This window comes from Coregonus clupeaformis, chromosome 36, assembly GCF_020615455.1.
Source record: "Coregonus clupeaformis isolate EN_2021a chromosome 36, ASM2061545v1, whole genome shotgun sequence".
NCBI lineage: Eukaryota > Metazoa > Chordata > Actinopteri > Salmoniformes > Salmonidae > Coregonus > Coregonus clupeaformis.
The window spans coordinates 29,855,738-29,879,077 of record NC_059227.1 but is presented as its reverse complement, the minus strand read 5'-3'; the positions used below and the strand labels follow the sequence as shown (position 1 = coordinate 29,879,077).

The window sequence follows — 23,340 nt, the reverse complement described above, 5'->3', positions numbered from 1 at the left end:
CAGAAAATGCCCGGATTAGATCGTAAACAACCATGGATCCGCAGAGAGCATCTCTTTAGCTGTCAGATTATAAAATTCACTACGCACGGTGACACTCACGATTCTATATCAAGTGCATTTAGAACATCGCGTTTAGAATAAAAGGGATAGGGATTGAGCTGGATGACCGTTGATGACCGTTCAGTTGATTGTCAACCACGAACCTTTGCCTACAGCGGGACATTATCTTGCAAGTGTGAGTATGGATACATCCGCGTGATGATGGGGTACCACAGTTTTTACTTAGGGTTACCGTCTTCGAATATATGATTCTGATGACGACAGCATTTTAGCGTATATGGTTATAGCCAAAATATCGCAGGAATGGCTTCTTGATTTCGTTGGTTTATTCATTAGAAAAGGATGAAATAGTTGCTCTTCATTGCTGAATAATAAACATGAAATTGGCGTAAGAAAATGTATACTGTGAATTGCAACATTGTAGCGCATGTAGCCCGTTTATTACTCTGTAAACTGCGTTGATAATGTGCTACAGTATTCCAATGAATTGAACCAACATGAAAGGTTTGGCTTGGACTCATCTATTTGGTTACATTGAGCTGCACATGCACTTGAGTGCCACTGCCTGGATAGGCACAGTAGGCAGCATCAGCTGCAGCATAAATTCTTCACTATTGGTTCGCAACATAAGTAAATGCAATGAGATGTAAACGTTATAAAATAAAAATACACATGACCACACGGAAGAGATCAAAGTATACATATAAGACCAAACATACATTAGTCTACTCTATACTAAAAAGGTTAATTCTTCTGGAAAGAAAGTGTACCAAAACCCGCTTAAGCCCAGTTTGAACAAAAAGGGAATCAGGTGCTCGACTGAGGGACTTGAAAATCCAAAAGACAGACAGACACCCTTTGAAGTATCATGGGGTAAGGAATGTTTTTTGGAGGTTCATTCTGCTATCTGTGTATAACTACAGTTTGTCAGTTACTGGTTGGAGGATGCAAACATGGATGATTATTCAAAACAATGCATCACATTGGATAAGCAATGTGTGTACATTTTCTGTGAGTTTTGTCACCTTAAATCTATGTAAGAGCTATGAGTCACGCACACAGTGGCGTGTTAAATGAGAGGGTAAAGGCCAGTACTACACATTAGACACGATGCATATGAGTCACACTCCTCCTTCTAGTTCTATGTTCTAAACCCCCTCACATCCACATGACTGTGAACATGGCACCTCCAGACATGTTCTGAACCCCCACTCTGTGCATTCCATCCATACTCTCTGGTCATTCATTTATGCTTAAATGTAGGCTAGGTCGTATGATGTGGAGGTTGTTTTTATGAGCACTAACATGTAAAGTTCATAGGAGCACATAAAATTTGGTGTCAAATGAAAGATAAGTCAATTTTTTTTTGAAAATTAAGGCATACAGTATATAAAGTTTTCAACCATTTTCATCCAAAAAATGTGGAATAAGCAAAGACTTTGATTTTCAAGTTTCAAGTTGTATTTGTCACGTGCACAAGCACAGTGAAATGCTTAACTTGATTTCTGGTCAAACAGATGGAAAAGGGGTCTTAGAAAACATCTAGCAGAAAAAATCTTAACGGGTATTCGAAATACATCAAACACAATAATGTTGATGTAAAGACCCTTTTCTACATTTTGTTACGTTAAAGCCTTACTCTAAAAGCCCCCCATTAATCTACACACAATACCCCATAATGAAATTGCAAAAAAAGGTTTTTAGATTTTTTTTGCAAATGTATTAAAGATAACTAACGGAAATATTACATTTACATAAGTATTCAGACCCTTTACTCAGTACTTTGTTGAAGCACCTTTGGCAGCGATTACAGCCTTGAGTTGTCTTTGGTATGACGCTACAAGCTTGCCACACCTGTATTTGGGGAGTTTCTCCCATTCTTCTCTGCAGATCCTCTTAAGCTCTGTCAGGTTGGATGGGGCGCGTCGATGCACAGCTATTTTCAGGTCTCTCCAGAGATGTTCGATCGGGTTCAAGTCCGGGCTCTGGCTGGGCCACTCAAGGACATTCAGAGACTTGTCCCGAAGCCACTCCTGCGTTGTCTTGGCTGTGTGCTTAGGGTCGTTGTCCTGTTGGAAGGTGAACCTTCGCCCCAGTCTGAGGTCCTGAGCGCTCTGGAGCAGGTTTTCATCAAGGATCTCTATGTACATTGCTCCGTTCATCTTTCCCTCCATCCTGACTAGTCTCCTAGTCCCTGCCACTGAAAAACATCCCCACAGCATGATGCTGCCACCACCATGTTTCACCGTACGGATGGTGCCAGGTTTCCTCCAGACGTGACGCTTGGCATTCAGGCCAAAGAGTTCAATCTTGGTTTTATCAGACCAGAGAATCTTGTTTCTCATGGTCTGAGAGTCCTTTAGGTGCCTTTTGGCAATCTCCAAGCGGGCTTTCATGTGCCTTTTACTGAGGAGTGGCTTCCGTCTGGCCACTCTACCATAAAGGCCTGATTGGTGGAGTGCTGCAGAGATGGTTGTCCTTTTGGAAGGTTCTCCCATCTCCACATAGGAACTCTGGAGCTCTGTCAGAGTGACCATCGGGTTCTTGGTCAACTCCCTGACCAAGGCCCTTCTCCCCCGATTGCTCAGTTTGGCCAGGCGGCCAGCTCTAGGAAGAGTCTTGGTGGTTCCAAACTTCTTCCATTTAAGAATGATGGAGGCCACTGTGTTCTTGGGGACCTTCAATGCTGCAGACATTTTTTGGTACCCTTCCCTAGATCTCTGCCTCGACACAATCCTGTCTCGGAGCTCTACGGACAATTCCTTTGACCTCATGGCTTGGTTTTTGCTCTGACATGCACTGTCAACTGACAGGTGTGTGACTTTCCAAACCATGTCCAATCAATTGAATTTACCACAGGTGGACTCCAATCAAGTTGTAGAAACATCTCAAGGATGATCAATGGAAACAGGATGCACCTGAGCTCAATTTCGAGTCTCATAGCAAAGGGTCTGAATACTTATGTAAAAAAGCTATTTATGTTTTTTTATTTTTAATACATTTGCTAAAAAAATCACAAAACATGTTTTCCCTTTGTCATTATGGGGTATTGTGTGTAGATAGATGAGATGTATTTATTTTTTAATCCATTTTAGAATAAGGCTGTAACGTAACAAAATTTTGAAAAAGGGAAGGGGTCTGAATACTTTCCGAATGCACTGTACATCTCTCTCTCTCTCTCTCTCTCTCTCTCTGTGTGTGCAGCCCCATGTGTTGATGATGTAACATGGCCATTATGGTTTCTAATAGACAAATATGTTATTTTAAGTTTCTCAAAATAAGCCTGGCTGATGTAACAGCTTCTCTGTGCCTGAAGGCAAGTCCTGGTTGTAACACAAAGAGTTCTCTCTGAAAATATGAACTCAGCAAAAATAACTAGCATTTCACTCCCACTCTTCTGCACATTCAGTTTCCTCACTAACTCAAGGCGTATTTCCAGCTGAGAATGACACGCTGATGCTAACACTATAAAATCTGTTCATATCCAGCAGGGTATTGAAGAGGAGAGGAAAAGCTCCTTGGTGACCTGCTAGAGGGATTTCGAGGACCAGGGAGAGCCCCAAACAACTCCAAACAAGGAGACCAGAACACAGGGAGACCATAAAAACAAGGAGATTGAGGTGCAAACAACTCCAAACAAGGAGACCAGAACACAGGGAGACCATAAAAACAAGGAGATTGTGGTGGAATAATAGACCATATATCTACACTGATGACACAACCTTCTACTTATACTCTCCCAAGTCCAACTACAACAACAAGCTGGAAAACCTAGAACATTGGATCCCACATTTTATTACACTAACATAAATATTTTGGAGTGTCCTGTGACCCATAGAGTAGCCTAAACCAAATCCATGTTTATAGACAGAATCCAATCCTAGTAAGTGGCAGCCCTAAAGCAGCCAGCCACATCCCTCCTGTGGGCCCGACCCACCGCTTGGGAACCAGTGAGTTGGAGGACAACAACATTGTGAGGGAGAGGATGGGCAACAAGAGTACCAGCCCCTCCAGAGACCCAGACATTGAGAAGACTCAGCGAGAGGAGGCAAACAACACTGAGACTGCCTCAGGTAGTCTACAGCACTCATCACACAGTACAGGTCTCATACAGTAGTGTAGGTGTATACTAGTGGTGCGCGGGTCAGCTGTTTGTTCACCCGCACCCCGCACGCAATTGCTAATAACCCACACATGAAAATCTGAGGTCTGCACCCAACTCTAACCCGCAAATATAGAAAATGCGATATAGGCTACAGTCAAAGACGGCAGAACGATTTTTTGACAGGGGGTGCAGAGTTTTGTTGTTGCCTGATTTAGATATGTTTCTGCTTATAATTTCCGACATTTTGTTAGGCTGTTAGTCAACTTGTCTATAATTAGATACATGTAGCTTCTCTTTTGTCATTATATGTTGCCCTAAAATACTAAATATACCCTTGATCAACAGAATAATGTAATAGATCGATAGAATGAATGCTTTAATCTAGTTGACATCGGTAAAGTTTTCTCTGTCAGCTTTCGCCGAGCAAAGACTTTTAGGGACTGGGGAGAAAATACAATAACGCAAAAACAACGGGAAAGATTTTCTGTGCAAAATGTCCAAATGACATCAGTTGACATTAGACAAAAGAAAGCTGTGAAAACGACCCAACGTGTTTCGGCTTCGATGCATATTTTATGTGGTTGAAATTCTATCCGCTTTTATGATGAAGACAACAGCTCTAAATGTAGTATCTAACTGAGCATTGCATTCTCTCAAGATGCAGAAATAAAGAAATCATATTTCTCCACTCCTGTTCCCAAAACTGAGCATTGCATTCTCTCAAGATGCAGAAATAAATAAATCATATTTCTCCACTCCTGTTCCCAAGTCCAAATTTTGCCTACATTTGGTGTAATTTTACGGCAAGAAATGCTTAATTCTGCAGGAGTTATTATAAAGGGTATGTGAGAGGTTATAGACCTAGAGTCAGTGTACAGATATCAGTTTCCATTTAACCTATCTAAACAGTTGGCTACAGTTCCCTTGACACAACATAGGCCTATTTGAAGGCCGTCTTGTGTCTGTCGAATTTGTAAAGCGCCTCGCAATCATCACACATAACAAAGCTGGCACTGATATCATCCTCTTTTACCACTTCACCAAATATTTTCCAAACATTACTTTTCTGGCCCTCCCTTCTCTTTATCTTCAACTCTCCTTTCGCAGCTTTTGTGTTATTGAATTAAACTTCGACAATGTTCTTTTTGCCTCCGTGGATTGACGTTAACTTTTTCTGCGCGCTCCCAAAAGCATTATTATGCGATTGGCTGTGTAGGCTATTATTCGCGTAGGCTACAGTTAAGCCATAAAGTTTAAGCTTATGAACTAATACCAGATAGACTAAAATAATGAAAGAAAAACCTCAATGTAGCCTATAGATATAAAGTTGAAGTCGGAAGTTTACATACACTTAGGTTGGAGTCATTAAAACTCGTTTTTCAACCACTCCACAAATTCTTGTTAACAAACTATAGCTTTGGCAAGTCGGTTAGGACATCTACTTTGTGCATGACTCAAGTAATTTTTCCAACAATTGTTTACAGACAGATTATTTCACTTATAATTCACTGTATCACAATTCCAGTGGGTCAGAAGTTTACATACACTAAATTGACTGTGCCTTTAAACAGCTTGGAAAATTCCAGAAAATGATGTCATGGCTTTAGAAGCCTCTGATAGGCTAATTGACATCATTTGAGTAAATTGGAGGTGTACCTGTGGATGTATTTCAAGGCCTACCTTCAAACTCAGTGCCTCTTTACTTGACATCATGGGAAACTCAGAATTTTTTTGTAGACCTCCACAAGTCTGGTTCATTTTTGGGAGCTATTTCCAAACACCTGAAGGTACCACGTTCATCTGTACAAACAATAGTATGCAAGTATAAACACCATGGGACCGCGCAGCCGTCATACCGCTCAAGAAGGAGACGCGTTCTGTCTCCTAGAGATGAACGCACTTTGGTGCGAAAAGTGCAAATCAATCCCAGAACAACAGCAAAGGACCTTGTGAAGATGCTGGAGGAAACTGGTACAAAAGTATCTATATCCACAGTAAAAAGAGTCCTATATCGACATAACCTGAAAGGCCGCTCAGCAAGGAAGAAGCCACTGCTCCAAAACCGCCATAAAAAAGACAGACTACGGTTTGCAACTGCACATGGGGACAAAGATCATACTTTTTGTAGAAATGTCCTCTGGTCTGATTAAACAAAAATAGAACTGTTTGGCCATAATGACTATCGTTATGTTTGGAGGAAAAAGGGGCTGCTTGCAAGCCGAAGAACACCATCCCAACCGTGAAGCACGAGGGTGGCAGCATCATGCTGTGGGGGTGCTTTGCTGCAGTAGGGACTGGTGCACTTCACAAAATAGATGGCATCATGAGGAAGGAAAATGATGTGGATATATTGAAGCAACATCTCAAGACATCAGTCAGGAAGTTAAAGCTTGGTCGCAAATGGGTCTTCCAAATGGACAATGACCCCAAGCATACTTCCAAAGTTGTGGCAAAATGGCTTAAGGACAATAAAGTCAAGGTATTGGAGTGGCCATCACAAAGCCCTGACCTCAATCCTATAGAACATTTGTGGGCAGAACTGAAAAAGTGTGTGCGAGCAAGGAGGCCTACAAACCTGACTCAGTTACACCAGCTCTGTCAGGAATAATGGGCCAAAATTCACCCAACTTATTGTGGGAAGCTTGTGGAAGGCTACCCAAAACGTTTGACCCAAGTTAAACAATTTAAAGGCAATGCTAGCAAATACTAATTGAGTGTATGTAAACTTCTGACCCACTGGAAATGTGATGAAAGAAATAAAAGCTGAAATAAATCATTCTCTCTACTATTATTCTGACATTTCACATTCTTAAAATGGTGATCCTAACTGACCCAAGGCAGGGAATTTTTACTAGGATTAAATGTCAGGAATTGTGAAAAACTGAGTTTAAATGTATTTGGCTAAGGTGTATGTAAACTTCCGACTTCAACTGTAAATTGTACAATAATTATACATTCATGGATTTTTTAAGGTACTGTTTCTCTTTATTCAACCTGCCTGCCACACACCCGCCCTTCAGCCACACACCCGTACTTCAGCCACACAATATTTAATATTTAATGTCCCTCAACCCGCTATTCGCGGGGACAGCCACACAATATTTAATATTTAATGTCCCTCGGGGACTGCGGGTTATTAGTCAACCCGCGCATCACTAGTGTACACTACAGTATACATATTTACTGTGTAGTAGATTTGCATATGTCACCTACCTCAAGCTGTTTCAAAAGACAAGCACAAATTGGATCTTAGCGATTAGAGCAGAAACATTTCTCAACTCCCTATGGCTGCCATGATAAGACCTTAAGAGTAGCCTCAAAATGTCAAATCAAACATGCCTATTCCTCAACTGTCTATTACACTTGACATTGTGTTTGTTTTCAGGAAGTGGCCCCAGAGGCCCCCCTTGCCCCAGCCCTGACCTGCTAGCTTCACTACAGTCTCTGGGAGAACACAGTGACCACACACTGCTGCCACAGTCTCTACACCAGGTGTGTGTGTGTGTGTGTGTGTGTGTGTGTGTATGTGTGTGTGTGTGTGTGTTGTCACCCTCACAAGCACAAGTCCTCTGTGTTCTATTCCTCTGTGGTTTGGTTGCACCATCTCATCCTCATCTGTCACCTGTGTTTTTGCCACTGAAACATCTTGCTTTTCCCTTGTGCCTTCTTTTCATTTGTAGGGAGAGTAAATCAAGCTTTAAGATGAAACCATGATGACAATTCTCATGTACTGTACTCTATACACTTATGTTATAATCCTATTCAGTTAGAACACTTGCTTTGGCCCTCATTGTACTGTAATAGTCTTGCAGTTGTTGTTTTTTCTTTGCCAGTTCTGGTCGTCATGGAACAAAGAGCCAGCTATGATTTACACGCCTCAAGAAAAGACAGGCCACACTGATACACTGAGTTTGCTTCCCAAATGGCACCCTATTCCCTACATATTGCACTACTTTTGGGCCCTGGCCAACAGTAGTGCTCGAAATAGGCAGGGAATAGGGTGCCATTTGGGACGGGCCCTGATACACTGATACAGAAGAAAGGGTTGCTCTGTGATCAAACTGTTACAATCAGTGGAGCATTGGCAGAATAACTGGCCAAGAAGTACGCCAAGAGATTGAATGTCAATGCATTTCAGCTATGTGGACAAAATAGATGCCCAAACATGGAGAATTAGAGCTGTAGAGCTGTACAAAAAAATCAATTCATAGAATCCTTGTAAACAGGCATTGACATTTGAAGAGATTCAGTCTGCGTCTTGACTTTGTGTTCACTCTACACTGTAGAGTCTACAGAGAGTTGAGACAGAGTTGTTTGACACAGTTGTTTGAGTTCGGTTGTGCGTCACGGTAGAAGTGAATCTGATGCAGAACAGCTTGTTATTCGCCACATCTTGAGTCACATCTTGTGTCTTAACTCTATCCTTCCAGACTACTATTTCATTAATTAATTAAATAATTCATTCATTTATTCTTCCAATCATTCTTTCATTCATTCTATACATGGACAGGGGAGTGAAGTTCAACATTAAGAATACACAGTCATGTGTGCATAAAAACACGAAAAGCAAATCTAGGCAATGCCATTTTAGTCATTTAGCAGACACTCTTATCCAGAGCAACTTACAGTAGTGAGTGCATACATTTTCATACTTTTTAATACTTGTCCCCTGTGGGAATCTAACCCACAACCCTTGCGTTGCAAGCGCCATGCTCTACCAACTGAGCCACATGTGACCACGTATATGTTCTTGCTTGTGACTTTATGCCTTAAAGGTCATTGACAAAGGTCAAATGTCTCTCCTGGTATGTGTGTCTGTATAATGTGATTTTAGGCTTTGATATACAGAATGTGTGCTCTCTCTCTTGGATTTAAAACTGAGATTATCTGCTTGTGAAACTAACTATTTAATTAATGGAAATGAAATAGCAGTGGTTTTGCATTATCTCAGCTCTTAAAACATACCTAACATAACTCAAACCCTTTATTTGCATATATCCTCTAGAGCAGGGATGGGCAACTGACGGTGGCCCCCCTTTCGTAGGCCCACGAATCAATTTCCCCCTCAAAATTGGAACTCAGTCGGGGTCTCAACTTACTGTTGAGAGTTAGAATAGTAGAATACACAAGGTGCAGTTTAGAAATATGGTTGTGCATCAGCAGTTCTTCTCTTGTTATGTCATTCACTGACAGTCACTCACTTAGCCCATGTCAGCTAAAGTGTTTTAGATTCCTATGGCAAAATGTATAGAATTGCAGGAAATTAGTTATAAAATGGTAAGATCTTCTCTCCGCCCCATGGCAAAATTTGTAGAATTGCAGCAAATTTGCTTTAAAAGTACAGCATTTTCTCTACGCCCCATAGCAAAATGTGTAGAATTGCAGGAAAAGACTGTAAAACATTTATTTTCAACCCGCTGTCAAGAGGGGGGGGCGTTCAAATATTTTGCTCGCAACAAGGTATCACTTAAGGCCCCCAAAAGGCTAGCGCCAGCTATGACTGCATGTGTGGGTGTGGATGGGTATGGTGGGTACACAGACCCGCGAGCCACTGCGGCCCCTTTTTTCTGGCCCCGACCCCAATCAAAGTTGCCCATCCCTGCTCTAGAGTGACTTAATATAGTCTTTCAGAGCTACATGAAAGTGGTCTAAGGTTAGCTCATGGCATGTTTCACTGGCTTTAATGGACGTGGCAGACATTCCTAGAAGTTAAAACTTGAGTCACATTCAAGTTCATCAAGTGACTTGGCTTAGATACAAAACGTGTTGGAAGTCAGACTGTTTAGTGTCGGTAGCCATTAGTAGCTGTTATAGAATCAGTTCATTACCAAGCAGGAGGGTATCTAGTCTGACAGTACAGTTGGACAGCTGAAGCAAGCGCACACGTTTTCTTTAGGGTAAAACCTTTCTAGTGAAATTACATTATTACTTTAAATTAATCTTTCTAGTTTATTTATTTTCTTTATTTAACCAGGTAGGTTATTGAGAACACATTCTCTTTTAAATAGAGGACCTGACAAAAATAAATAAAAAAACATACCGTACTGAAGTCTGATTCTGAGTGAGTGATCTAAGTGACAGAATAAGAAGGTCAGTTTGTAAGGCTTTTTTTTTCTCACTCTCTCTCTTTCTCTTTCTTGACAGATAGCAGAGGCCTACTCCCTGGAAGAGGAATGTATCCTTGCCATTACTTATTGCCAATACTTATTTCCACTCTTTTGTTTTGATAGAGCTGAACAGCAGTTAAATAGTAGTGTTTTTCAGGGACTTTGGTGACAGTGATTTAGGATGACACTTTAACAATTGTTAATTTGAAAAAAGGAAAGGTACCTGATATTTCTGCAGTAGTGGGGTAAATGTTTCCATGTGTGCTGGGCAGAACGGAATATTAACTTTTAGTTTCTTAGTTTCTATAGGCGGGTTACTATTTCATTACTATTTGGCTTGTTCTGTTGGTTCATGGGTGGATTTCCCTGCAGGATTTCCCTTGATTTGGGGAAATATTGGGTGTGGAAGTTGGGGGTTGTTGATGAGGGAAATGTGTTATACTGGTAGTAATCCAATTCATTCCCATTGAGATAAGAATCTCTTACACTAGAGGTTTTGCCTAAGAAAGTAGTATACACACACACACAGTCAACTGCAGAACATACCCTGGAATAGCTTCAAAATTCCAATATTTGTTTATAGCGTCATCCATTTTCTGAAATCTTGGTTTTTCGCACACAAGCACCAGCGATGTAATCTTCAAAACACCAGATATATATATTTGTCTGACGTTTGTTAATATGATCCTGTCTTTTGAATCCCAGAGTTGACAGCCTCAGGGAGGGTTTTTATGGGCTCTTGTAGTGTCCTCTTTCCTTAACTGCTGATGGTTATAAGATCACTGGGCGGTGCAGTTCCTTCAGCTGGAGAGACTATATCATGAGCGCCTCCTGTCCAACCTCGCTGCCCTGCAGGAAGTCTGGGGTACTGCACTCTTCTCTACACATCTGCTCTGTCACTGCCATAGACTCACCTGAACATGACTGACAAAATATAACCCTGTCATTCTTTGAATTCCACTCTGTGTGTGCGTGTATGTGTGTGTGTGTGTCCTGTGTGCTCCAGAGAGCCAGTGGAGAGAGCGTAACAGAGCAGCAGAGAGCACCTCACCAGGTGAAACCAACAGCATTGGACAGGAACACATAGAAATGCTGAGCCAGATCTGCAGGACCCACCAGAGGTGAGATAGATACTGGTGGACCATAACATGGGTGCTGATCTAGCACATTGTTATGCTATAACTGAGACTACATGCACAAAACATTGACTTACAATAACTTGTAGCAGTACTGCTTGCTGCAGTAGAAGGGAAAGCAAAGCAGGTCTATATAGTTTAGTTTGTCACATTCTGTCACCACCCACAATATTACCGCTCCAGAGGGGGATCAGTAAACACTGTCTTCATTTAAATGCATCTTTTCATTAATGATAGTTTATAATGAATGGTTTATTAGCTAGAGTCATTTGGTTGATTTGTCAGATTATACCCTATGTTTGACCTTTGAACATACCATCCCACGCTAGTGGTTCTTGTCTAGACATGAAACCACACCTTAATTAACTAACACTTATTTGATTTTCAAATATTTCTCTTTACTTACTCTACTAAGCTATAGACTCAGATAGGTTTTCATGCGAGTCACAGAACCCCACCCATGTCTCTTGGTATGTTAGTTTGTGGCGGTTTGTTATAGATTGATTCAGCTGGATACCAGATGCTCAGTCACTGTTGTGACCACCGGTCATTTTAGCTTGACATTTTTTAAATCAAATGGCTTCAAAATATCAGCTTACCCAGTCTGACCTCTGTCTCTGTCTCTGTCTCTGTCTCTGTCTCTCTCTCTCTCTCTCTCTCTCTCTCTCTCTCTCTCTCTCTCTCTCTCTCTCTCTCTCTCTCTCTCTCTCTCTCTCTCTCTCTCTCTCTCCCTCTCTCTGTCTCTCTTTCTCTCTGTCTCTCCGTAATAGGCCAATGCTTAGTGCGGAAAAGGTAAGAAAATACACTACACACCATCCTTTTGATGACATTTCTTAGTCCATACTTTAAGAGAAGATTAGTGTGTTTGTGACATGAGCGACATTTATGACAAAGCTGTTTTTTCTAGAGCATGGCAGACACAGTGCTGAAAGACAACCACAACACCAGGGGGCAGTGTGAGAGGAATGAGAGCGAAACATCACCATCCCACCATGGAAAAGGTAAAGACAAAACCCACCATCAGATGAATCCCTAAATCAATATTATAGAATGGCCACTTAGCCTAGAGATGTGTATAGGAGGGAGATGATATCATCCTCTTTGTTCACTGGAAAGCCCCAGAGTGTAGTTTGGTTCTAGTCAATAAGGGCTCATAATATGGAATCTGATACCAGATGATGCTTCCATACTGTCTCAGCTATAAGTGTGTGTCTGTGTCAGTATCTATAATAAGTGCATATGGGCACTATATGCTGAAGCCATGTGATTAGTAGTAGGCCTAGTACTGTAAGCAAAATGTATCTTGTCTCTGCAGTCAGAGGCAACAACCCTGTAAAACAGGGTGAGGAGGATTTAGAGCAGACCACGTCAACAGGAGCTGACCCTGCCATGGATGAGGAGAAGGGAGGAGTGGAGGAGGGAGAGGGAGGAGTGGAAGAGATGGAGGAGGAAGGGCAGGGGGTGTTTGAGGAGAGTCCAGAAGAGGAGGTGCAGGTGGTGGAGTGGCCGGCGGGGGTTCCCCAAGCCTCAGCCAAAGACCTGGTCAAACTCTCTCATGTGGAGGAGGTGAGAATACACTGTAACTGAGGCTTAAACAGCCTCATGTTTACAGCCTTATCTATCTCTCTCTTGCTCTTCTCTCTTTCTCTCTCTCTTTTTGTCTCTCTCTCTCTCTCTCTCTCTCTCTCTCTCTCTCTCTCTCTCTCTCTCTCTCTCCCTCTCTCTCTTTCTGTTTCTTTCTCTCTTCTTGTATGTCTCGATCTCTCTGTCTCTGTCTCTCTCTCTGTCTTGTTTGGTAGGGGACACACATTTTGGAATGTTACACAGCCTTGGACAGGCTCAAGGGAGCACAGAAATGTATTGGCAGAGGAGCTGGGTCTGTAACTAGTTAATTGGCTGTGTGCTTATTACTTCAATCCATTTGCTGAGCCACACTACGGACGTGGCCATGGGTGGAATGTTTGAGTACAGGACACAGAGGCTATGATGTCACTAAAGGGCCACAACAGATTTAGAACAAGTAGTTCACGTACAAGTCCTGCTAAATGTTTCAGACAATGACATTTAGTAGGGCTTTGTTGAGCAATTATGGGCTTTGTTGAGCATGCCTGGCTAGTATTCGAACCCAGTTTTGTCTAGTAGTGACTGCTGAAACCACACGTCAGACTAGACACTAGAGACAACCTAAGATGATATACTAGCGCTCTTGTATGGGTTGACAATAGATCTGTTGACTAAGGCATTATCCTGTGTTGTTATTGATCTCTGCATATTGACCCCATATAACTCACCTACCTATATATTATAACGTGGATGACACTGTCAGTGTGATAAATGACCTAATTTAAGTGCAATAGTGTATGACTCCGCAGAGCTGTACATCATTGCAGTTTGTTGTGCAAACATACACTTGTTTCACCTCTAGATACATTCTAAGGGTGCGTCTAAAATTGCTCCCTATTGCCTATATGGTGCATTATATAAATATATTATATATATATGGTGCACAATAGTATATGCACTGGTTGAAGCTCAATGTTAAATTCAAATCTCCCTACCATCATATCTAAGTCAATATGACACAATGTCAATGGAAATTCGCAAATCAACTTGATTGTAGGTACACAACACACTCGCCTCTCGTAATGATCCATCCAGCCGTTTTGGACTGAATACATTTGTAGGTGCAACAGTTTTTATAAAATGTATAATTTATCGCTCTTACGTGCACATTTCGGGCCATTAAGAACCAACGATGTGCTACCTTTTTGTAGCATTTCTGACAATGCTAACTTATTTTCATCTGAATCTCAAAGTTCTAAAACCGGACCAAAGCACTTGGGTTGCGCAGCAACAGTGCTAGTAGCTAGCTAACACCAGTCGGATGAGAGGCAAGCTACAAGCAAAGGAAACTAGCTATATTTTACTATGGAAGGTTTGTTACATGGCTGAAGTCATCTGTGTAAACTGTTGGCCTTGACACTTGCGTGAAATAAGCACAAATAAGATAACGAACATCATTGGCTGCATTATTACCAGTTAGCTAGCCAACTAAAGTTAACTAGCTATAAGCCAACAAGGCTGTAGTGGTAACGTTAGCTGTATGGATGGATCATGCATCGCCACAACTCAAGGTTGACAATATACAGTGCATTCGGAAAGTATTCAGACCCCTTGACTTTTTCCACATTTTGTTACAGACTTATTCTAAAATGGTTCTACACACAATACCCCTTAATGACAAAGCAAAACAGGTTTTCAGAAATATTTGCAAATGTATTCAAAATAAAAAAAACTGAAATATTACATTTACATAAGTATTCAGACCCTTTACTCAGTACTTTGTTGAAGCACTTTTGGCAGCTATTACAGCCTCGAGTCTTATTGGGAATGACGCTACAAGCTTGGCACACCTGTATTTGGGGAGTTTCTCCCATTCTTCTCTGCAGATCCTCTAAAGCTCTGTCAGGTTGGATGGGGAGCGTCACTGCACAGCTATTTTCAGGTCTCTCCAGAGATGTTCGGTTGGGTTCAAGTCCATGTTCTGGCTGGGCTACTCGAGGACATTCAGAGACTTGTCCCGAAGGCACTCCTGCGTTGTCTTGGATGTGTGTTTAGGGTCGTTGTCTTGTTGGAAGGTGAACCTTCGCCCCAGTCTGAGGTCCTGAGTGCTCTGGAGCAGGTTTTCATCAAGGATCTCTCTGTACTTTGCTCCCAACATCTATCCCTCGGTCCTGACTATTCTCCCAGTCCCTGCAGCTGAAAATCATCCCCACAGCGTGCTGCTGCCACCACCATGCTTCACATTAGGGATGGTGCCAGGTTTCCTCCAGACGTGACGCTTGGCATTCAGGCCAAAGAGTTCAATCTTGGTTTCATCAGACCAGAGAATCTTGTTTATCATGGTCTGAGAGTCCTTTAGGTGCCTTTTGGTAATCTTCAAGCGGGCTGTCATGTGCCTTTTACTGAGGAATGGCTTCCGTCTGGCCACTCTACCATAAAGGCCTGATTGGTGGAGTGCTGCAGAGATGGTTGCCTTCTGGAAGATTCTCTCATCTACACAGAGGAACTCTGCAGCTCTGTCAGAGTGACCCATCGGGTTCTTGGTCACCTCCCTGACCAAGGCCGTTCTCCCCCGATTGCTCAGTTTTGCTGGACGGCCAGCTCTAGGAAGAGTATTGGTGGTTCCAAACTTCTTATATTTAAGAATGATGGAGGCCACTGTGTTCTTGGGGACCTTCAATGCTGCAGAAATGTTTTGTTACCCTTCCCCAGATCTGATCCTCGACACAAGGAGAACCAGCTGAGGAAGCGACAGGCCGAGGAGCACTCCTGCACTTTCCTAGGTAGGCGTGGACGTGCCTTGCTCCTCTCTGTCCACCCAGCCCGTCCTCCTCCATGTCACCTTCCCTGACTATCCTGGTCCCCCACTGAGTCCTGCCCTAGTGGATTCAGGTGCTGCAGGCAATTTCATAGACCGGTCAGTGGCCTTATCATTACGCATTCCTCTAGTCCCTTTACAACCCCCTATCCCAGTCCATGCCCTAGACAACCGTCCCCTAGGAACCGGACTGGTGTGCCAGACCACAATTCCCATTTCCCTCACAGTTAATCACAACCACCATGAACGCATCACTTTCCTCATCCTAGACTCTCCTGCACACCCTGTAGTTTTAGGTTTCCCTTGGCTACAGTTACATAACCCCAGTATATCATGGATAGAGAGGAGGTTGTTTGGTTGGTCGCAGGAGTGTCAGGGGAGGTGTCTCTCTGTGTCAATCTGTGCCACCTCCGTGGAAAGTCCAGACCAGGCTTCCCACGTCCTTTTCCTGGAGGAATACCGGGACCTACAGGTGGCCTTTTCGAAGACTCGTGCCACGTGCCTGCCCCCTTATCGCCAATGGGACTGCACTATTGACCTACTGCCTGGTTCTACCCTCCCGTGGGGGCACATCTACCCTCTATCGCATGCGGAGACCGAAGCCATGGAGGCCTACGTCAAGGAGGCACTGGCCCAAGGATTCATCCATCCGTCCACCTCTCCGGCCTCCTCCAACTTCTTTTCGTGAAGAAGAAGGACGGAGGTCTCCACCACTGTATCGATTACCAGACACTGAATAAGGCTACTGTTAAATTCAGTTATCCCCTGCCTCTCATACCCACTGTGATCGAAGATGCACGGTGCTAAGTACTTTACTAAATTGGATTTACACAGTGCCTACAACCTGGTGCGCATCAGAGAGCGGGATGAATGGAAGACCGCCTTCAGCACCAGCACAGGGCACTACGAAATACAGGGTAATGCCCTACGGCCTGACAAATGCACCCTCGGTGTTTCAATCATTAATTAACGAGGTGTTTAGAGACATGTTGGGTCACTGTGTAGTGGTGTACATAGACGACGTCTTGGTGTACAACACTACACGCGAGCAACATGTCTCATGTCAGGTTCGTTTTGGAGAGGCTGATAGGGCATCACCTGTACGCCAAGGCGGAGAAGTGCCTTTTCTTTCAGCAGGCAGTCTCCTTCTTGGGCTATCGGATATCCACCGCGGGAGTGGAGATGGAAGGGCAGAGGGTCAGTGCAGTACAGTCGTGGCCTGTTCCATCCAACATCAAGGCGGTGCAGCGCTTCCTTGGTTTTGCCAACTATTCTTTGCCAGGTTTGACTTTACCCTCTCCTACCGGCCAGGATCAAATACATTTAAGGCCGATGCATTGTCCAGGGTGCATGACACAGAGGATCGGAGGGAGAAAGTGACACCCATTATTCCCATGTCCCGCATTGTGGCCCCTGTTGTGTGGAATGTGGACGCAGACATTTGTCGAGCCCTGCGACAGGAGCCCTCACCTGCCCACTGTCCCGAGGGACGTATCTACGTGTCCTCTGATGTGCGGGACCATCTCCTCGCCTGGGCACACACAGCACCTGTGTCGGGGCACCCGGGTATAGCCCGTACTATCGACTGTCTCTCCGCCAAGTACTGGTGGCCCACCTTGGCCTGGGACATCCGGGTTTACGTCTCTTCCTGCTCCACCTGCGCACAGAGCAAGACACCTAGACACCTCCCCTATGGCAAACTCCACCCGCTGCAGGTTCCACAACGACCCTGGTCCCATCTCTCCGTGGACTTTGTCACAGTCCTTCCCCCCTCGGAGGGGCACACCACCATCCTGGTCGTTGTGGACCGGTTTTCCAAAGCCTGTCGTTTGATTCCTCTGCCTTGTCTCCCTACGGCCCTGTAGAACGTGGAGGCTCTCTTCTCTCACGTCTTCCAGCACTATGGGATCCCGGAGGACATCGTGTCTGACCGTGGTCCTCAGTTCACCTCCCGTGTCTGGAAGGCCTTCATGGAACGACTGGGGGTCACGGTCAGCCTCACCTCACCTCCGGGTACCGTCCCCAATCTAATGGGCAGGTACCCATTGACCTTCTTGATCCAAACCAGTCAGGTTTCAAGACTGGTCATTCAACTGAGACTGCTCTTCTCTGTGTCACGGAGGCTCTCCGCACTGCTAAAGCTAACTCTCTCTCCTCTGCTCTCATCCTTCTAGACCTATCTGCTGCCTTTGATACTGTGAACCATCAGATCCTCCTCTCCACCCTCTCCGAGTTGGGCATCTCCTGCGCGGCTAACTCTTGGATTGTGTCCTACCTCACAGGTCGCTCCTACCAGGTTGCGTGGCGAGAATCTGTCTCCGCACCACGTGCTCTCACCACTGGTGTCCTCCAGGGCTCAGTTCTAGGCCCTCTCCTATTCTCTCTCTACACCAAGTCACTTGGCTCTGTCATATCCTCACATGGTCTCTCCTATCATTGCTACGCAGATGACACACAATTAATCTTCTCCTTTCCCCCTTCTGATAACCAGGTGGCGAATCAAATCTCTGCATGTCTGGCAGACATATCAGTGTGGATGACGGATCACCACCTCAAGCTGAACCTCGGCAAGATGGAGCTGCTCTTCCTCCCGGGGAAGGACTGCCCGCTCCATGATCTCGCCATCACAGTTGACAACTCCGTTGTGTCCTCTTCCCAGAGTGCAAAGAACCTTGGCGTGACCCTGGACAACACCCTGTCGTTCTCTGCTAACATCAAAGCGGTGACCCGATCCTATAGGTTCATGCTCTACAACATTTGCAGAGTACGACCCTACCTTACACAGGAAGCGGCACAGGTCCTAATCCAGGCACTTGTCATCTCCCGTCTGGATTACTGCAACTCGCTGATGGCTGGGCTCCCTGCCTGTGCCATTAAACCCCTACAACTCATCCAGAACGCTGCAGCCCGTCTGGTGTTCAACCTTCCCAAGTTCTCTCACGTCACCCCGCTCCTCCGCACACTCCACTGGCTTCCAGTTGAAGCCCGCATCTGCTACAAGACCATGGTGCTTGCCTACGGAGCTGTGAGGGGAACGGCACCTCAGTACCTTCAGGCTCTGATCAGTCCCTACACCCAAACGAGGGCATTGCGTTCATCCACCTCTGGCCTGCTGGCCCCCCTACCTCTGCGGAAGCCCAGTTCCCGCTCAGCCCAGTCAAAACTGTTCGCTGCTCTGGCACCCCAATGGTGGAACAAGCTCCCTCACGACGCCAGGACAGCGGAGTCACTCACCACCTTCCGGAGACACTTGAAACCCCACCTCTTTAAGGAATACCTGGGATAGGATAAAAGTAATCCTTCTACCCCCCCCAAAAAAAAATTAAAATAATAATAATAATAATATATATATTGTAAAGTGGTTGTCCCACTGGCTATCATAAGGTGAATGCACCAATTTGTAAGTCACTCTGGATAGGAGCATCTGCTAAATGACGTAAATGTAAATGTAAATCAGGAACTGGGTAGGTACCTTCGTAGTTACTGTCAGGACCGGCCGGGGGAGTGGGCTGCGTTTCTGCCTTGGGCAGAATATGCACAAAACTCCCTCCGTCACTCCTCGAATAACCCTGGCACCCTGGCACCGGAGTCAGATCATGACAGGGTTCGTAGCGTAAGCGTTAAGTTTACCGCCATGGAATCTGAAGGGTTTCTACTAGTTACCACAGTCAAAATCTTTTCCATAAAATAAATGTTCACCGCCATGGAATCTGAAGGGTTTCCACTAGTTACCACAGTCAAAATATTTTCCATAAAATAAATGTTAAAATGTTCTAACTAATTTTAATTGGGAAGGCAGATAAAGCATTTTTATCAAAAGCAATCCCTTTTGCATGGGAAAACACAATCCTAGTAATTACTACCCTCTGGGGTTTGCATTGGCTGAAAGTTGATTGCATTCGATTTGGAACCAGGCTGCATCCTGGACGTGAGCCAAGTGCCCCGTTCAAAGCCCACAGAAACTATCTAGAAATTCAAACATTTAATTTATGGAAAATAAATTGTTTCTGGACGATGCACCATGCTGCCTTGTTGACAAAATGACAGAGCGGCGCAGATTACTGTTCGATTTGAGAAGGGCGCACCTCCCTCCCCGCTTTAGCCCGATGACGTGACGTATAAAGAGAGGTTCCTGCAGATGCAGGAATGCCCACATGCAGGAACGCCCTGAATTGCGGGCCGCAATTGCACCTTTCTCCATCTTGCTACTACAGAGGAGAGTACGGTGGAGACTGGAGAGACCAACTCTTAAGGAATACATCATTGCCCTCATCCTTCAGATGCACTCCACCCCTATGGTACATCCCAGGGACACACTGCTTAATGGCAGGGTGGCGGATTGTGTTCCCTGAAATGTGTACACCAGCTGATTGACGGAGCGCCGAGCACTCTCTATGCACTTGTTTATCTTCTGGTTCCACTGGAACATCCAGCTCCTCTGCTATTTGAGAAGGTTTGAATCCTAAGCAACCTGCACACACATCGTTTGAAGTACAATAGACCAACATAGCTACTGTAGTAGGTCAAAGCTGTGTGCTGAAAAACCTTGGTAGAGCATGGGTGGAGTAGGCATTGTGGTGCTCATGTGAATTTCCTTTCTTTTTCGGCTTCAAAACAATGCTTACTTCTCACTTTTAAATTATTTTTTTGTTTTTAATTACATAAGGCTCTGGTCAAAAGTAGTGTACTGTATAGAGAAATAAATGTTTAAGCTATTCGCTGCACACTGTTTCTACTTCTCACGTCTCCCCCATCACTCTGTTCCCCTGCAGAGCTCCTCAACAGGTGGCCTGGTGTCCATTCTGAAAAGGAGGGGGGCGTCTTTAGATGGCCTGCCCCCAGAGGGTCCTGATTCAGCCAAACAGAACTCCAAACGCAAGGTGCGCTTCAGTGAGCCAGAGGATGGCATGGAACCAGGTATGGATCAGCCTGATAACAACCTCTCTCTCTCTCTCTCTCTCTCTCTCTCTCTCTCTGTCTCTCTCTCACTCACACACACACACACACACACACATGCACACACACATGCATACACTCTATACATAAGCTCTTATACTGTGTCTTCAATAAAGACACAATAAGATAGTAGTAACATATTGATAAGTATGTTTTCTTTCTCTGTGCAGACGAGGTGGGCGGAGACTCTTGTTTGATCCTGCTGTTGTTGTGCTTAGTAACGGTGGTGATCAGTCTGGGCGGGACTGCTCTGTACTGCACCCTAGTGGACACCTACAGTAGTATCTGCACCGACTTCTCTCACAACATAGACTTTTACGTGGTCCAAGTACGACGCTTCCTGGACGGGCTCAGACACTGGTGGTTGGAGAGAATGCTTTAAGTGAAGTCAGACACTGGCTCTCCATACTGTCCAAACCATGGAATAGATACAGTAAGAGGGTATTATATACTGTATGAACTGCTCTGAGACTGAGACAAGAGGGAGGACTTGACCCTAGTCCCAGTATGAATTAGAGAAGGTCATAAGGTCATTGAAGTTCTAGGGTAGGGCCTGAAATAGAGACTGAACGGGCTTGTGAGCATTGATCTAACAGGAGGCACAGGTGCAGACATTTTTAACTACTGACATTTCACATGCAGACCAAACTGTTTCTGGAACACTGCCTCCTCTTGTTTTTAAACTGAAGTTTTTAACCGCTTGTTTTTAACCTGCAGTTTTTAACCTCAAGATGGACGCTGCACAAAAGAGCTTCCAAAAACATTCAAAGGAACAAAACATAGCATTGTAAAGTATATTCTAGTTGGAATTTTTATTAAAAAATATGTTTATCTGAATTTGTAATGTTTATCTGAAAAACAGATACAATTCAGATAAACAGTAAAGATGTTTATCTGAATTTGAAAGCCTCATAGTGAAAAAAACCAAAGACATTTTGGGAATTGAAATGACATTTTTTATTATCAACGTTTCAGCATTTTTCATGACAAGTCTTCTCAACTCCTTGACTTGTCAAATGTAGCCTACATGTTGTACATTTTACAGCTGTTTTTGTACATGGAGACATGGGTTTAGAATTACTCTTACATTCCTCTGAAGGTACACAAGGTTGTTGACCACTGCAAATGAAAGTCATTTGTGAAGAACGGCTCTCTGGAATTGGCACATTGTTAAGTAATTTGTTGAAAACTGAGTAACGATATCAATACAAATATGCATGACAGATACTGTATGTATGGCTCTTGGTATGAAAATATGAACAAGTTTAATGTTCATACAACAATTAATTTAAATGTAGTCATGATATTCAGTACTGTACGGATTACTCCAATATCTCAGGCACTTTTGTCAACTTTTTTGTGCTGGTCAATATTGTTATGTACTGTAACCATACAGCCCTTAATGTCCTTTATTTGTCTTTTATTCTATGAGTCGATTTTAATGTATTCAATACAAATCCATTCCCTTGCAAACTGTGTTTGATTTTATCTACTGTATGGCCAGGCTGGTCTTATAGACTAGACGTAACATAGTAAACGAAAATCCGTGACACTCAAATTAGTATGATATGTTACGTTCGGTATGGCTATATAAGACATAAGTTTACTTAAGGCAAAAACGAAAGTTGGGAGGGAGGGTGGGTAACTCGAACATCTAGCAACACAGGGAGGGAGGGTAACTCGAACATCTAGCAACCCAACGGTTGCGTGTTCGAATCTCATCACAGATAACTTTAGCATTTTAGCTAATTAGCAACATTGCAACTACTTACTGCTTTTTCGCTACTTTGCAACTACTTAGCATGTTAGCTAACCTTAATCCTTTAACCTAACTCCTAACCCTAACCTTAACCTTAACCCCTAACCCCTAGCCAAGCTAATGTTGGCCATCTAGCTAACGTTAGCCACATATCCACCTAGCTAACATTAGCAACAACAAATTGGAATTCGTAACATCAGCTAACTGTGGTCTAATCTGAAGATGATACTGCAGGGCTGGATCAAAATCCTGCACACCCAGTAGCTTTCCAGGACCAGAGTTGGAGAACCCTGTTCTAAACCTAGTGCTTGGTTCTGTGAATGTGTTTGAAGGAAATCAGACAGAAAGCCACAGCTTGCCATTGGAATGTCCCTAATGACATACTAATTACTTTATGGGCATGATCTTCTATCCATTGTCTGACATTGGTGTCTGGTGTTGTGAAATGACTTTCATTAATATGATGACTGTTATTTATCGAATCAACTAACTATGTTTAAGTGTTACCTGATTAAATTAAGCAGGTAACAATTAACTCATTAGGATTTGGGGCACCACGGAAGAAGTTGTTTATAGAGTTACCATCTCCCGAATTAAACTCTAAAGGTCTTTATAAAACAGTCAACGTATTAATCATTACCTCTTATCAGTCGTCATTCTGAACGGTCGTAGACCTCTTGGATCTGCAAGAACCCCAGCATTACTTATGATTCAGCACTACACAATGTGTTTAATTATTTATTTACTAGCTAACTAAATAATAACACAGAATAACATACACACTTAATACATGAGAAAAAGTCCCTAGTGGACTAACAACAACATGACTGCTTGGT

The 23,340-nt window shown here is 43.7% G+C and overlaps 1 protein-coding gene across 2 annotated transcripts; it reads left to right on the top strand.

Annotated features, from left to right (window-relative positions):
* Positions 1-22,357, top strand: cnstb (consortin, connexin sorting protein b). Of its 2 annotated transcripts, none has more exons than XM_041864733.2 (11): positions 1-235; positions 3,552-4,133; positions 7,551-7,657; positions 10,310-10,340; positions 11,051-11,137; positions 11,279-11,393; positions 12,179-12,200; positions 12,316-12,409; positions 12,724-12,974; positions 20,562-20,706; positions 20,916-22,357. In XM_041864733.2, exons 2-11 carry the CDS (start codon positions 4,046-4,048, stop codon positions 21,125-21,127), a joined length of 1,152 nt encoding a protein of 383 aa, XP_041720667.2. In that variant the 5' UTR covers positions 1-235; positions 3,552-4,045; the 3' UTR covers positions 21,128-22,357. The 2 variants fall into 2 exon arrangements, with proteins under 2 accessions (XP_041720667.2, XP_041720666.2); XM_041864732.2 differs by having other exon boundaries at positions 3,549-4,133.
* Positions 22,358-23,340: the final 983 nt, after the last annotated feature.

What these genes read in the sequence shown, in the direction of transcription:
- cnstb (XM_041864733.2), top strand. Translation starts at nt 4,046, where the DNA reads ATGGGCAACAAGAGTACCAGCCCCTCCAGAGACCCAGACATTGAGAAG. An exon ending in CAACACTGAGACTGCCTCAG is followed by an intron (nt 4,134 to 7,550) that starts GTAGTCTACAGC and finishes GTTTGTTTTCAG; the next exon opens with GAAGTGGCCCCAGAGGCCCC. An exon ending in TGCCCTGCAGGAAGTCTGGG is followed by an intron (nt 11,138 to 11,278) that starts GTACTGCACTCT and finishes TGTGTGCTCCAG; the next exon opens with AGAGCCAGTGGAGAGAGCGT.